Genomic DNA, 15,656 nt, shown 5'->3' with positions numbered 1-15,656 from the left:
AGAAGAGATATAAACTTTGTGATTAATCATGAGTTAACTATTGAAGTCATGCGATTAATTATGATTAAAAAAAATTCATCACCTGACACCCCTAAGTATAATTTCCGGGTTATTTTGGCCATTTCAGTCAGAAATTACACTAGTTAGCAACACTAGTTGTATGGGGTTTTGGGGCGAGCTTTGTGTCAGTTGTAGACCCAAAAACAAAGACTCTAAACCCGAACCGACTCCACAAGATTTTCCCAAAACTCCTCCCTGAAGCCAGTCTCTGAAACTGCCATGAAACTCGCAACTGCTGCCGTCCGTATCTGACGTGCATGCTCATGCATCCTTTCCTGCCCTATCCGCTTCCCTTCACTCTTCCTTCCACCTCTCCATCTCTCAGGAGCCTGTCTTCTCCTCCACATTTTCTCCTCCTTTCTCCCTTGGACAAAAGTGTCAGTACATTGACCATCACGCTCAGGTAAGCAGTGGCGGCTTTGATTTGCCACGCTTGGCGTGCAACCTTGTTTTTTTGAGATTAGATCCTGGTGAGATGATGTATGCTGTTATGCTTGAGTGTATCAATTCTTCTGCTTGCTTTGATGTTGTTCTTGCGCGAGTGAATATTCTTAAAGGGGAAGTCAACCCCCCAAAAAATTCTTGACGATAATTTGTTCTATGCAGCCCCACTAGCAGGCTTGGGGGGTAATGGAGTACATGTGCCGCCGTTCCGTTTTTTCCTGTAACTGTATTCCATTACAGTTACAGGAAAAAACATGTAATCAAATTACAGGTACATTTATTAAAAATGGGGATTACCTCGAGGGATTACAATTTCTACGATGAGAGAGAGAGCGCTATCTATCTATCTATCAAACTGTGAGGTGTGGTTGCTTTCAGTGACAGCTCGAAAACAGCAAATGGCCTTCAATCAATCAATCAATCAATAGCCTAAATGCTTTTTAATTACACAAGGCTGCCCAGGTCCCTATCACCCGCAAATAGCAGGAGCACATTGTATGGAATAAATATTGGGGTGATATTTATTTTTATTTTGTCTTCATGAGCATATTCAATATTGGAGTAATCCAAAAGTAATCCAGTTACATTACTTTAATATTATGGTACTTGAATTACGTTACTAACTAAATTTTTTACAGGTAACTTGTAACTGTAATGGATTACATTTTAAAAGTAACCCTCCCAACCCTGCCCACTAGTCTAAACACAGTATTTTGTTAAGCAGCAAAATCCATCAGTTCTTATCAATAGCAGAAGGCAGCCATTTTGCTGTCGAGTGAAGATGACATAACAGTTGCTCAGATCTCAGGTAACAACCAATCACAGCTCAGCTAACAGAAAACATGTGAGCTGTGATTGGTCGTTGCCTGAGTCATGAGCAACTCTGATGTCATCTGCAGTCGACACCATGTGGCAAAAGGGCCGCCGTCTGAGATTGATAAAAATGCCTGGATTTTGACGCATAACTCATATTCCGCAAATATAATATTAATCAGAATGTCATGTTTAGACTAGTCAGGTTATCAAGAAATGCTTATGTTTTTGTTTTGTTTTTTATCTTAAGAGCTCAGTATTGTTCATTCGGTAATTTTACCGATTTGACATGACATCATGATTGCTCTTTAAAAAAATAAAAAATAAAAATAAAAAGATTTTGTATGTGGGTGAGTATGTGCATGTGCGTGTGAGTGTGTACTCATTAGTTCACCTAAAACCTATTAAAAATCCCATACCGTTCACCTAAACCGAATACTTCAGAATCCAGCTAGAGTCGTGAGGTTGTCAGGAGACCCGAGGAAGGATCAAAGAAAGGAAAGTGAAATCCAGCACCGACCAGACATTACCTACTACCCACCGGGTTACCAACCAGAGTCTTTCACCAACCCTCGAAACATCTAAATTCCACCAAATTAGGGAGACCTCAAGAGACCAAACAACAATTAATCACAAATTTTATATCCGTTCTAAATTTACAATAATTTTTTTCCCTCTAAAAATAATAATAATTAAATATTCCCCAAAATGTCAGAGTCCAAATTTTTAGGTTTTCAGAAAAAGGGAGACGGTTTTTAAAAGGTACTTAAAATGTCCAAAAAACAATAAAAGAAAGTCAGAAAACTACCATAAATGTCTTTGGAATTGCCCCCCCCCCCAAAAAAAAAGTCAGAAATTTGTTTTTATTTTTTTATTTTTAAAGGCAATAAATTATCATAAAATGTCCAAAAACAAAAGCCGAAATCCCGAAGAATTACCATTAAATGCCTACAAAATTGTCAAAAAATGTCAGAAAAAAAGGCAGAAAATAATATTAAAAAAAGCCATAAAATGCATATTAAAGAAAGAAAAGAGAAAGAAAATTACCACAATATGTCCATAAAATTAGTATGAAAGATTACCCAAAAAATTCAGAAAACAAAAGCTAGAAAAAATTATAGGTTCATACTCTTGTAAGCAAAAGTGGGGAAAAAATTAAACTAATAGAAATAGTTCAAATGAATTTTGACGCCTATAGCCGTCAATGGCAGGGAATGAGTTAATTACAAGCTAGTTGCAATGTAACAGGGCACCATTGCTGAAAACAGTCAAAAGCATACGGCATGCTTTGAATGGGGAACAGTAGTGCCATCTGGTGGACAAAAATAAGAAATTGAAAATGCCTCTTTGATCTCATAGGGGCATTTTGGTCTAGGTTTTGCTATAACCCTATCGAAGAAACTAATCCAAACTAATCCCACCGAAGCTAAACGTGACCCTTGCAGATGACGACTAGCATGAATCTTCTTATGTTTTTGTTGTCGTTTCAGCCTCAGTCGGCCAGAAAGGAGGCGAGAGAGGCCCAGATGACCATCGAGGAGAGGAAGCAGATGATCTCTATGCGAGAGGACGCCTGGAAGAACAAGGGCAAGGGTGCGGCCAACGATTCGGGCCAGTACACGGTAGCAGCACGCATGGTCAAGAAAGGTCAGCAGAAAATTATGTTTTGGTTTCTAGACTTTGTGAAGCAGCATGTGGTTCACCTGCGATTTATTTTTTATTTTTTTTTACCCATTTTATTCCATGCTGTAAACAATTGCATGTTGGTGATCACAACGTTTTGATGATAGCTTAGCTTGTCTTTTTTTTTTTTTTTTTGGCAGGTCTGGCTGCCTCCTCCTCGGTCATCGGGCCGATCCTTTCACCCGTCTCCACCAAGCTGAAGAGCGGCACCGCGGTTGTTGGGAAACCTCAGGAGGGTGCGAATTTTTTCCACGCATCTTTTCCACTTAAAATTGTTTCGTAAGCTAACTATCAATGATATCTGTCCTTTGCTTTGTAGACTTTGAAGCCAGAGCAGATATGGAGTCAGATAAAAAGCTGGACAAGTTGGAGACCTTCTTGGGACGCATCAACAGCAAAGGTACATTCTTTGTTAGTTAGTTGGTTAGTTAGTGAGTTAGTTTAGACCAGGGGTCTGCAACCTCCGACTCTGGAGCCACATGTGGCTCTTTAAAAAAAAATTGTAGAAATTATGATTTTTTTCATATTTCTTTTAATTTTTAGATAAAATCTTATTTAAATGAATAGTTAAAGCATTAACTCATTGATTAATAATAATAAAAAAATCGCATTAATCATGCATTAATCACACTATTAATTTTGAGCGCAGTGCATTAAAGTAATAAATGTTTGTGTATGACATTTAGAATATTTGTTCATGTCAAAATATTGGGCTCATTTCTTTTTCTTTTTTTTTACATATGTAAGTAATTAACTGATTCAAAAAAGAGGAGGTGCAGTGCATCAAAACATATTGAAGACGTCCTCATAACATTTAATGTAGAAAGAATTGACACATAACAGGTGCTCTTTAAATTTGGTGGGCAAAAAGTATTGATAAAAGCCTTTTTTTTTTTTATTAATTGAGTAATCATGTTTAATCAAAATTCTAAGATGTGATGAATCAGATTTTTTAAAATGAATAGTTTGACAGCTCTAAAAATAATAATAATTAAATATTCCCCAAAATGTCAGAGTCCAAATTTTTAGGTTTTCAGAAAAAGGGAGACGGTTTTTAAAAGGTACTTAAAATGTCCAAAAAACAATAAAAGAAAGTCAGAAAACTACCATAAATGTCTTTGGAATTGCCCCCCCCCCCCCCCCAAAAAAGTCAGAAATTTGTTTTTATTTTTTTATTTTTAAAGGCAATAAATTATCATAAAATGTCCAAAAACAAAAGCCGAAATCCCGAAGAATTACCATTAAATGCCTACAAAATTGCCAAAAATGTCAGAAAAAAAGGCAGAAAATAATATTAAAAAAAAGCCATAAAATACATATAAAAGAAAGAAAATTACCACAATATGTCCATAAAATTAGTATGAAAGATTACCCCAAAAATTCAGAAAACAAAAGCTAGAAGAAAATGAATCTCAAAGTTTTGGATGATGCATATTTTTATGTTATGGTGCAGCTCTAATTAGCGCTTGGACCCTCAAATACATTAGACTAACACTAACCCACTTTTTCCCTCATCACAAATCGAATTTATTTCGTCTAAAATGGCTCTTTTGACAGCAAAGGTTGCTGACCCCTGGTTTAGAGTAATCTAATGGAACAGTTTCTCAAAGTAATGATTTTTTTCCAACAGGTGCCCGTGATTGTTGGTCAGGCGTCATTAACTGTCTATAATGTTGTGGCGTGTCGTGTCCATCAGTGTCCGAGCTGCAGGAGAGCACCCTGACCGTCACCGACACGGCGGTTAAGGAGGTGATGAAGCTGGACGACGAGATCTTCTCGAACTTCTACCGTCGCGTGGCCCAATTCCCAAACGTGCCCTCGCGTATCGAGCTCAGCGAAGACTTCGACGCCATATTCGGCTCGCGGCAGGGCTCCGGTAGGCTGACGTCGGCCATGGTGCGGCACAAGCGCTCCGTGCGTCCATCCAGGAACGTGCAGGCCTCCCGCAACCCCATCAAGATGCTGGCCGCCCGCCAGGACATACGACACGAGTACACCGAGGAGAGGCTTAATGTGGCTCATCTGGAGAGTAAGAGGATGTCGTCCGACAAGAGTGAGTGCATTTTTGACGTCTATAGTCGTCAATGGCACCGAACGAGTTAAACAGCTGTCCTTTTCTGTGTTTCAGTGATTAAAAGCTCGGAATATTCTGATGCAGCTCTGGCGGGTTTGTCCAGTAAGGAGAACTACAACACCGTGAATTTGCGCAGCGTCAACATAGCGGAGACGCCCACGTCCAACAACAGCGCCATCCCGTACAAAAACCTTATGCTGCTGCACATCAAAGGTAGTAAGGTTCTCACCCGAGGCACCCGTCAAGGCTCTTGTCTCATCCGCGGTATTATCTTGTAGGCCGTCGCCATGTTCAGACCAGACTAGTCGAGCCAAGAGCGTCGTCACTGAACAGTGGGGATTGTTTCCTGCTGGTGACACCCGAGCACTGCTTTGTGTGGATAGGAGAGTTCGCCAATGTCATTGAAAGGGCCAAGGTGATCTGTATTCATACATTAGATTATTACTAGGGGTGTCAAAATTAGTGCATTCATTTTAATTTAAACTTCCTTTAAAGCCATAAATATTTTTTACGCGTGATTAATGACTGCCCCTTACTGGGGGAATTCCAGTTGTTCAAAATTTAGCAGCAATGATTTTATTAATAATGCATATATTTGTGGAGACTGGGGTCAAGTTGAATTTTACAATTTAAAAAATGTACAGAATTTCACATATTAGTTAAAGAATGTTAAAGATTAGATAGCTCTTAATATGAAAAGAAAAATGCACTGAGCTGTCACCAATGTCTTACAAATGCAATTATGCCATCTAGTGGCAGATAAATTACCTCAATATTAAACTCATTTTTTACAGTACAGTACATCTTTTTAATTTTAACTCAATTTTATAAATTATTATTAAATTACTGTATCGCTGACCAAAAAATGCAGCCATCTTTCTATTAGTTTAACATTTTTTTCCCACTTTTATGTTAACAAGAGTATGAAAAAAAAATTAGCATTTTATTTTACATTTAGAACAATTATGCCATCTAGTGGCAGAAAAATTACCTCAATGTCACACCAGTTTTTTTTATAGTACAGTACAACTTTTTAATTTTAACTAAATTTTATGAATTATAATGAAATGACTGTATCAATGACTAAAAGATGCAGCCATATTTCTATTAGTTTAACATTTTTCCCACTTTTATGTTAACAAGAGTATGAAAAAAAAAATTTGCATTTTATTTTACATTTAGAACAATTATGCTATCTAGTGGCAGAAAAATTACCTCAATGTCACACCAGTTTTTTTTTACAGTAAAGTACAACTTTTTTAATTTTAACTAAATTTTATGAATTATTATGACATGACTGTATCAATAACTAAAAGATGCAGCCATATTTCTATTAGTTTAACATTTTTTCCCACTTTTATGTTACAAGAGTATGAAAAAAAAATTGCATTTTATTTTACATTTAGAACAATTATGCCATCTAGTGGCAGAAAAATTACCTCAATGTCACACCAGTTTTTTTTTACAGTACAGTACAACTTTTTAATTTTAACTAAATTTTATAAATTATTATGAAATGACTATATCAATGACTAAAAGATGCAGCCATATTTCTATTAGTTTAACATTTTTTCCACTTTTATGTTAACAAGAGTATGAAAAAAAAATTTGCATTTTATTTTACATTTAGAACAATTATGCCATCTAGTGGCAGAAAAATTACCTCAATGTCACACCAGTTTTTTTTACACTACAGCACTTTTTAATTTTAACTAAATTTTATGAATTATTATGAAATGACTGTATCAATGACTAAAAGATGCAGCCATATTTCTATTAGTTTAACATTTTTTCCCACTTTTATGTTAACAAGAGTATGAAAAAAAAAATTTGCATTTCATTTTACATTTAGAACAATTATGCTATCTAGTGGCAGAAAAATTACCTCAATGTCACACCAGTTTTTTTTTTACAGTAAAGTACAACTTTTTAATTTAAACTAAATTTTATAAATTATTATGAAATGACTGTATCAATGACTAAAAGATGCAGCCATATTTCTATTAGTTTAACATTTTTTTCCCACTTTTATGTTAACAAGAGTATGATTTTTTTTTTACATGTTATTTTACATTTAGAATAATTATGCCATCTAGTGGCAGAAAAATTACCTCAATGTCACACCAGTTTTTTTTACAGTACAGTACATCCTTTTAATTTTAACTAAATTTTAGGAATTATTGTGAAATGACTGTATCAATGACTAAAAGATGCAGCCATATTTCTATTAGTTTAACATTTTTTCCCACATTTATGTTAACAAGAGTATGAAAAAAAAAATTGCATTTTATTTTACATTTAGAATAATTATGCCATCTAGTGGCAGAAAAATTACCTCAATGTCACACCAGTTTTTTTTTATAGTACAGTACAACTTTTTAATTTTAACTAAATTTTATAAATTATTATGAAATGACTATATCAATGACTAAAAGATGCAGCCATATTTCTATTAGTTTAACATTTTTTCCACTTTTATGTTAACAAGAGTATGAAAAAAAAATTTGCATTTTATTTTACATTTAGAACAATTATGCCATCTAGTGGCAGAAAAATTACCTCAATGTCACACCAGTTTTTTTTACACTACAGCACTTTTTAATTTTAACTAAATTTTATGAATTATTATGAAATGACTGTATCAATGACTAAAAGATGCAGCCATATTTCTATTAGTTTAACATTTTTTCCCACTTTTATGTTAACAAGAGTATGAAAAAAAAAATTTGCATTTCATTTTACATTTAGAACAATTATGCTATCTAGTGGCAGAAAAATTACCTCAATGTCACACCAGTTTTTTTTTTACAGTAAAGTACAACTTTTTAATTTAAACTAAATTTTATAAATTATTATGAAATGACTGTATCAATGACTAAAAGATGCAGCCATATTTCTATTAGTTTAACATTTTTTTCCCACTTTTATGTTAACAAGAGTATGATTTTTTTTTTACATGTTATTTTACATTTAGAATAATTATGCCATCTAGTGGCAGAAAAATTACCTCAATGTCACACCAGTTTTTTTTACAGTACAGTACATCCTTTTAATTTTAACTAAATTTTAGGAATTATTGTGAAATGACTGTATCAATGACTAAAAGATGCAGCCATATTTCTATTAGTTTAACATTTTTTCCCACATTTATGTTAACAAGAGTATGAAAAAAAAAATTGCATTTTATTTTACATTTAGAACAATTATGCCATCTAGTGGCAGAAAAATTACCTCAATGTCACACCAGGTTTATTTTTACAGTACAGTACAACTTTTTAATTTTAACTAAATTTTATGAATTATTATGAAATGACTATATCAATGACTAAAAGATGTAGCCATATTTCTATTAGTTTAACATTTTTTCCCACTGTTATGTTAACAAGAGTATGAAAAAAAATGTTACATTTTATTTTACATTTAGAACAGATATAAAAGTTGCGATTAATCGTGAGTTAACTATTGAAGTCATGAGATTAATTACAATTAAAAAAAATAATCGTCTGACACCCCTAATTATTACGTATAATTCATCATTACAAGCACTATACTGAAAATCAATGGATGGATTTTTTTTTTGTAGGCAATGGATCTGGCCATGTTCATCCAGACGAAGAAAGACTTGGGCTGCAGGGCGACCAAGGTGCAGACCATCGAGGAAGGCGTTCATGCGCAGAGTCCAGATTCACAAGAGTTTTGGACCATCCTCGGGGGACACAGTCCTTACCAACGTAAAAAAATAATTCAAGTTTTAGCTACAAATGGTTCAAAAAGTTTGACACATTTCCTGTCCGGGTGAGTAGCTGCCGGTCCGCCTGAGGAGGACGACCGCTTTGAGAACGCCATCGTGGAGACCAACTGCATCTTTCGCCTGATAGATGACAAACTGATGCCCGATGATGATGAATGGGGGAAGGTCCCGCGCTGCTCTTTGCTGTCATCCAAAGAGGTCAGCACCAAAAACACCACCGACAACCTTTTTTCTGGAAAATGTTCACCCCTAGTTCCACATTTTGAAGCTCATGGTCTGCCCTCCAGGTGTTAGTGTTGGACTTCGGCAGCGAGGTGTACGTGTGGCATGGCAAAGAGGTGACACTGGCCCAGAGGAAGGTGGCCTTTCAGCTGGCCAAGCACCTCTGGAATGGTACCTTCGACTACACCTGCTGTGACATCAACCCACTGGATCCCGGAAGCTGCAACACCCTAATACCAAGGTACCTAACCAGGGTTGGGAGGGTTACTTTTAAAATGTAATCCATTACAGTTACAAGTTACCTGCTAAAAAATGTAGTTAGTAACCATAATATTAAAGTATTGTAATTGGATTACTTTTGGATTACTCCAATATTGAGTATGCTCATGAAGACAAAATAAAAATAACCACCACAATATATATTTTATACCTAAACCTGTGATGTTTTTTTGTGTTTTTTTAACTCATTCACTCCCATTGACGGCTATAGACGTCAAAAATTCATTTGAACTATTTCTATTAGTTTAACATTTTTTTTCCACTTTTGTTAACAAGAGTATGAAAACCTAATATAAAATAAAAATAAAATTTGGGATTAATCGTGAGTTAACTATTGAAGTCATGCAGTTAATTACCATCAAAAATTTAAATCGCCTGACACGATTTAAAAAAAAGAAAAGATTATAAAAAATTAGGGACGTCAGACGATTACAATTTTTAATCGTAATTAATCGCATGACTTCACTAGTTAACTCACTATTAATCACAAATTGTATATCTGTTCTAAATATGCAATAACAAAAATTCTAGATTTTCATGCTCTTGTTAACAAAAATGGAAAAAAATGAAAACTAATAGAAATAGTTAAAATGAATTTTTGATGTCTATAGCCGCCAATGGCAGTGAATGAGTTAAAAAAAAAAAAAAACATCACAGAGGTGCTAAGCAAATTTTGGTCAGCAGCCCTGTGACCCACTAGATAAAATCCGCCATTATGTTTCTCACCAAAATGAAAACCAAAACAAAATAAATCTTTAGTAAGTTGACAATTTTAAATGGATCTTTGGCAAGGAGTAGCTTTATTCATCTTAATTCAGAGACATTTTGCTCTCATTTTGCTACAGTCGGTTTCTTTGAGTCTTTGCATATCGTTAGCATAGCAACTTTTCCCCAACACTCACTTTCCACACCCCACTTTAAAAAATAAAATAAAATAAAATAAATGGAAGGCAGGCCACAAATGACCCCTTTGAACACCAAAAAAGTGTCTACTTTCTCTCTTCGCTTGATTGAATCTTGTCCCATCAGAGTCATCCAAAAATCTCAGCTCTAAAGGGAAACTCTAAAAGACTGTCCAAAAGATACAAACTACACAAGCCTCATCAGTGTGATAATCTCCCGCCACAGAAAAGGCCAAGGCCGTCCCGAATGGGCGATATTCGGCAGGCTGACCGAGCACAACGAGACCATCTTATTCAAGGAGAAGTTTGTGGACTGGTCCGAAATGAAGCCGCCGCTGTCACCGACAGAAGGGAGCGAGCAGTTACCAGAACAACAGGTTTGCATCAAATACTTGTTGAGAAACCACAACTTTAAACCTAAGGATTGCTTTTTTGGCTTTATTTACCATTGGTTTCGTTTCCCAGAAGTGCACGGGGCAAGAGTGCCGGCCGTACAACGCCAGCCTGATGCTGCCGCTGCTCCAGTCGCCCGTCGCCACCATCTTGGATGGGGTGAATGTGGGCCGCGGCTATGGCTCGGTGGAGACCGAGGATCACATGAGGACTCAGGAGATCAGCACCGTCTCAGCGGACGTGTGGCACATCCTGGAGTTCGACTACAGCCGCCTGCCACGCCAGAGCATCGGCCAGTTCCACGAAGGCGACGCCTACGTGGTGAAATGGAAGTACATGGTCAGCACGACAGGTACGTCCTGCCTTTTGCTCTGCATTCCGTTTGCACACACTGGATCGTTTTAACTTCTTGTTTTTGTTTCAGTGGGACGCAGAAACAACCCAGAGGTGAGGAGCACCGGACCAGGCCGGGAGAAATGTTGCTATTTCTTCTGGCAAGGCCGACACGCTACTGTTAGCGAGAAAGGAACGTCGGCATTGATGACGGTTGAGCTGGATGAGGAGAGAGGGGCTCAGGTAGAAATACAGGATTTTTTTTTTCTTTTTACATCACTTGTTGCTAGGTAGGGTTCACAGGGCTTGTGGCTGGCCTACAGATCCATTCCTAAAAAGTAATATGAAATTAAATATAAATAATTAAAATTCATAATTATTAAATAGGTATATTATTAATAATAATAATAATAATAATAAATGAATTAAAATTACTTAATTAATCACACACTGTTTAAATGATAACTTTAGGTTGGGGGCCTCTGAACATCAACAACAATTTATTGTTTTTTTTCTCTCGCATGTCACATGTTGCTAGGTAGAGTTCACAGTGCTTGTGACTGGCCTACAGATCCATTTCTAAAAAAGTAATATGAAATTAAATATAAATAATTAAAATTCATAATTATTAAATAGGCATATTATTAATATGATTAATATAATGATGATAATAATAATAATAATAATAATATTGTAAAATAAATGAATTAAAATTAATTAATTAATCACACACTGTTTAAATGATAACTACAGGTTGGGGGCCTCTGAACATGAACAACAATTTATTGGGTTTTTTTCTCGCCATGTCACATGTTGCTAGGTAGAGTTCACAGGGCTTGTGACTGGCCTACAGATCCATTTCTAAAAAAGTAATATGAAATTAAATATAAATAATTAAAATTCATAATTATTAAATAGGCATATTATTAATATGATTAATATAATGATGATAATAATAATAATAATAATAATATTGTAAAATAAATGAATTAAAATTAATTAATTAATCACACACTGTTTAAATGATAACTACAGGTTGGGGGCCTCTGAACATGAACAACAATTTATTGGGTTTTTTTCTCGCCATGTCACATGTTGCTAGGTAGAGTTCACAGGGCTTGTGACTGGCCTACAGATCAATTTCAAAAAAAAAAAATTTAATTAAATATAAATAATTAAAAATCATAATTATTAAATAGGCATATTATCAATATGATTAATATAATGATGATGATAATAATAATAATAATAATATTGTAAAATAAATGAATTAAAATTTATTAATTAATCACACACTGTTTAAATGATAACTACAGGTTGGGGGCCTCTGAACATCAACAACAATTTATTGTTTTTTTTTCTTGCTATGTCACATGTTGCTAGGTAGAGTTCACAGGGCTTGTGACTGGCCTACAGATCCATTTCTAAAAAATGAATATGAAATTAAATATAAATAATTAAAATTCATAATTATTAAATAGGCATATTATTAATATGATTAATATAATGGTGATAATAATAATAATATTGTAAAATAAATTAATTAAAATTAATTAATTAATCACACACTGTTTAAATGATAACTACAGGTTGGGGGCCTCTGAACATCAACAACAATTTATTGTTTTTTTTTCTTGCTATGTCACATGTTGCTAGGTAGAGTTCACAGGGCTTGTGACTGGCCGACAGATCCATTTCTAAAAAATGAATATGAAATTAAATATAAATAATTAAAATTCATAATTATTAAATAGGCATATTATTAATATGATTAATATAATGGTGATAATAATAATAATATTGTAAAATAAATTAATTAAAATTAATTAATTAATCACACACTGTTTAAATGATAACTACAGGTTGGGGGCCTCTGAACATCAACAACAATTTATTGTTTTTTTTTCTCGCATGTCACATGTTGCTAGGTAGAGTTCACAGGGCTTGTGACTGGCCGACAGATCAATTTCTAAAAAAGTACTATGAAATTAAATATAAATAATTAAAATTCATAATTATTAAATACTGTTGGTATATTAATAATAATAATAATAATAATAATAATAATAATAATAATAATAATAATAATAATAATAATAATAATTAATTAAAATTTATTAATTAATCACACATTGTTTAAATGATAACTACAGGTTGGGGGCCTCTGAACATCAACATCAATTTATAGATTTTTTTTCTCGTCATGTCACATGTTGCTAGGCAGAGTTCATAGGGCTTGTAATCGAGCCATAAAAATATTCAGAGCTCTCCGCTTTACAGAATCTCTGTATAAGGCTATTGTCTGTATTCTGGCTTAATCTAGAATATCTCTGTGTAAATAAGGTGAATTGTCACACCTGTGATGCAGCAATTTTTCTGAACACTTTGTGAAAGTCTGCTTTTTGTGCTCACAAGGTACAAGTACAGCAGGGCAAAGAGCCTCCATGTTTCCTGCAGTGCTTCAACGGCGGGATGATCGTCCATGCTGGAAAGCGGGAGGAAGAGGAGGACAACATCCAAAGTAAACATATTTTTAGTCCATGATACGAGTCTTATCGATTTGTGGCATAACCGGCTTTTTTTAGGCGAGTGGCGTCTGTACTGCGTCCGTGGCGAGATGTCGGAAGAGGGCTACCTGCTGGAAGTGGCGTGCCACTGCAGCAGCTTGCGCTCCCGAGGCTCCATGATCTTGCTCAGCGTTGACAAGGCAGCCATCTACCTGTGGCACGGCTGCAAGACGCAGGCGCACACCCGCAGTGTGGGCAACACGGCGGCGCTCAAGATAAAAGAACAGTGAGGTTTTTTTTTTGTTTATTTTACAAGTCCTTAAATAGATAAAAATGCTATTAAACACTTTATTTTCATTAAATAAAAAATAATTAATAAACCTATACAGTACTTCAATAATATATAATAAATGCTGTTAAATAAATAAAATGTTCTTATATAAATAAACAAAATAATATCAACTAAACGTTTAGTAGATTTGTAAGAAGTAATTATCAAGAAATAAGTTCAATAAATAAATGAATAAGGAAAAGGCTAAGTGGCAATTCACTCAAATATGAAAATGCCTGCCAATAAAGAAATTTCATTAAATTAACTTCAATAAATACAAATTGTATTATTATTATTTTTTTAATAATCAGTTTATAAAACAATCAAGTAAATTACAAAAAATATATAATTCAATGAATTTCAAATTCAATCAAATAAATACAAATGTCTTTAAATAAATAAAAGTGCCTCTGACAGAATTCTAATATCATTAAATAAATTAAAATCCTATTAAATAAATACAGCTTCATTTGAATAAATATCAATGCCATTGAATTAACAAAAATGTCCATACGGGTAAATAAATAAAAACATCAGTCAATAAATTTCCAAAATGTCCTTAAACAATATATCTATAAAATAAATATTTTATTAAATAAATGGAAATGCAATTTAATAAATTACAATGTCAATAAATAAATAAGAGCTGTTACATTACTAAGAAAAAAAGATGATTAACTCATTCACTGCCATTGACGGTTATAGACGTCAAAATATTTATTTGAACTATTTCGATTAGTTTAACATTTTTTTTCCACTTTTGTTAACAAGAGTATGAAAACCTAGATTTTTTTATTGTACATTTAGAACACATATAAAATTAGTGATTAATCGTGAGTTAACTCGTGAAGTCATGCAATTAATTACGCTTAAAGAATGTAATCCCGACGCGCCTAATTTTTAATAATCTTTTTTTTTAAATTGCGTCAGGCAATTAAAAATTTTAATTGTAATTAATCGCATGACTTCAATTGTTAACTCACACTTATTCATAAATGTTTTATCTGTTCCTAAACGTACAATATTTTTTCTTTAGTTTTTCATACTCTTGTTAACAAAAGGGGAAAAAATGTTAAACTAATAGAAATAGTTCAAATGAATTTTTTACGTCAATGGCTGTGAAGGAGTTAATTATAATTAATTGCATAACTTCAATAGTTAACTCACGATTAATCGCAAATTTTATATTTGTTCTAAATGTACAATAAAAACTTTTTTTTCTAGGTTTTCTTACTAATGTTAACAAAAGTGGAAAAAATGTTAAATAGAAAATTGTTGAAATGATTTTTTGACGTCTATAGCCGTCAATGGCAGCGAATGAGTTAATAGGTTATTCATGAAATAATATCAAAACACTTATGAGACTTCTTCCTTCAGGTGTCCTCTTGAAGCCGGACTCCACAGCAGCAGTAAGGTGACCATTGATGAGTGCGAAGAGGGCATGGAGCCACCGGGCTTCTGGGAGGCTCTGGGACACAAGGACAGGAAGGCCTACGACTGCATGCTGCAAGGTGACAAACGTCCATTTCAGACAGCTCCAAATATTGTCTTTGAGCTTTTATCCCATTATTATTTTCAAAATAATGGGACATGTACAGGAATTTTAAAGAGTTTGACAAAAATATTAAGACATCTGCATTAAGAGAAAATGTGAAGAAAATGTGGTGTTTGGACTAAAAGTAATGAGGCACAGACCGGAATTGAAAAACTTAAGAAACACACCGACACAAGCTCTGTGTGTGCCTCGAACCACGCTGATTTTAAAGAGAATGTGGGGAGCCGCTTCGATTGGCCAGGAGTCGGCTGCATTCCATCACAGAATGGCACAAACGCCCTCTTCTCTCTGCGCTAGTCGAGCAAAATA

At 34.3% G+C, this 15,656-nt stretch overlaps 1 protein-coding gene across 6 annotated transcripts in view; it reads left to right on the top strand.

Annotated features, from left to right (window-relative positions):
- svilb (supervillin b) overlaps positions 1–15,656 on the top strand; it is a 45,495-nt gene that overhangs the window by 21,821 nt on the left and 8,018 nt on the right. For 3 of the 6 annotated variants that reach the window (XM_077557015.1, XM_077557011.1, XM_077557010.1), the window contains 16 exons: positions 386–463; positions 2,808–2,964; positions 3,141–3,236; positions 3,320–3,400; positions 4,697–5,053; positions 5,129–5,287; positions 5,353–5,489; positions 8,658–8,805; positions 8,878–9,023; positions 9,113–9,288; positions 10,455–10,605; positions 10,694–10,973; positions 11,046–11,197; positions 13,370–13,475; positions 13,540–13,747; positions 15,170–15,303. In XM_077557015.1, the coding sequence (XP_077413141.1) occupies positions 386–463; positions 2,808–2,964; positions 3,141–3,236; positions 3,320–3,400; positions 4,697–5,053; positions 5,129–5,287; positions 5,353–5,489; positions 8,658–8,805; positions 8,878–9,023; positions 9,113–9,288; positions 10,455–10,605; positions 10,694–10,973; positions 11,046–11,197; positions 13,370–13,475; positions 13,540–13,747; positions 15,170–15,303 (2,566 nt within the window). The remainder of the gene's footprint in view (positions 1–385; positions 464–2,807; positions 2,965–3,140; positions 3,237–3,319; positions 3,401–4,696; positions 5,054–5,128; positions 5,288–5,352; positions 5,490–8,657; positions 8,806–8,877; positions 9,024–9,112; positions 9,289–10,454; positions 10,606–10,693; positions 10,974–11,045; positions 11,198–13,369; positions 13,476–13,539; positions 13,748–15,169; positions 15,304–15,656) is intronic. The other 3 variants (XM_077557014.1, XM_077557013.1, XM_077557012.1) reach the window with 1 other exon arrangement.

This window comes from Vanacampus margaritifer, chromosome 2 (assembly GCF_051991255.1).
Source record: "Vanacampus margaritifer isolate UIUO_Vmar chromosome 2, RoL_Vmar_1.0, whole genome shotgun sequence".
Classification (NCBI taxonomy): domain Eukaryota; kingdom Metazoa; phylum Chordata; class Actinopteri; order Syngnathiformes; family Syngnathidae; genus Vanacampus; species Vanacampus margaritifer.
This window is presented reverse-complemented; position numbering and strand designations above follow the sequence as displayed.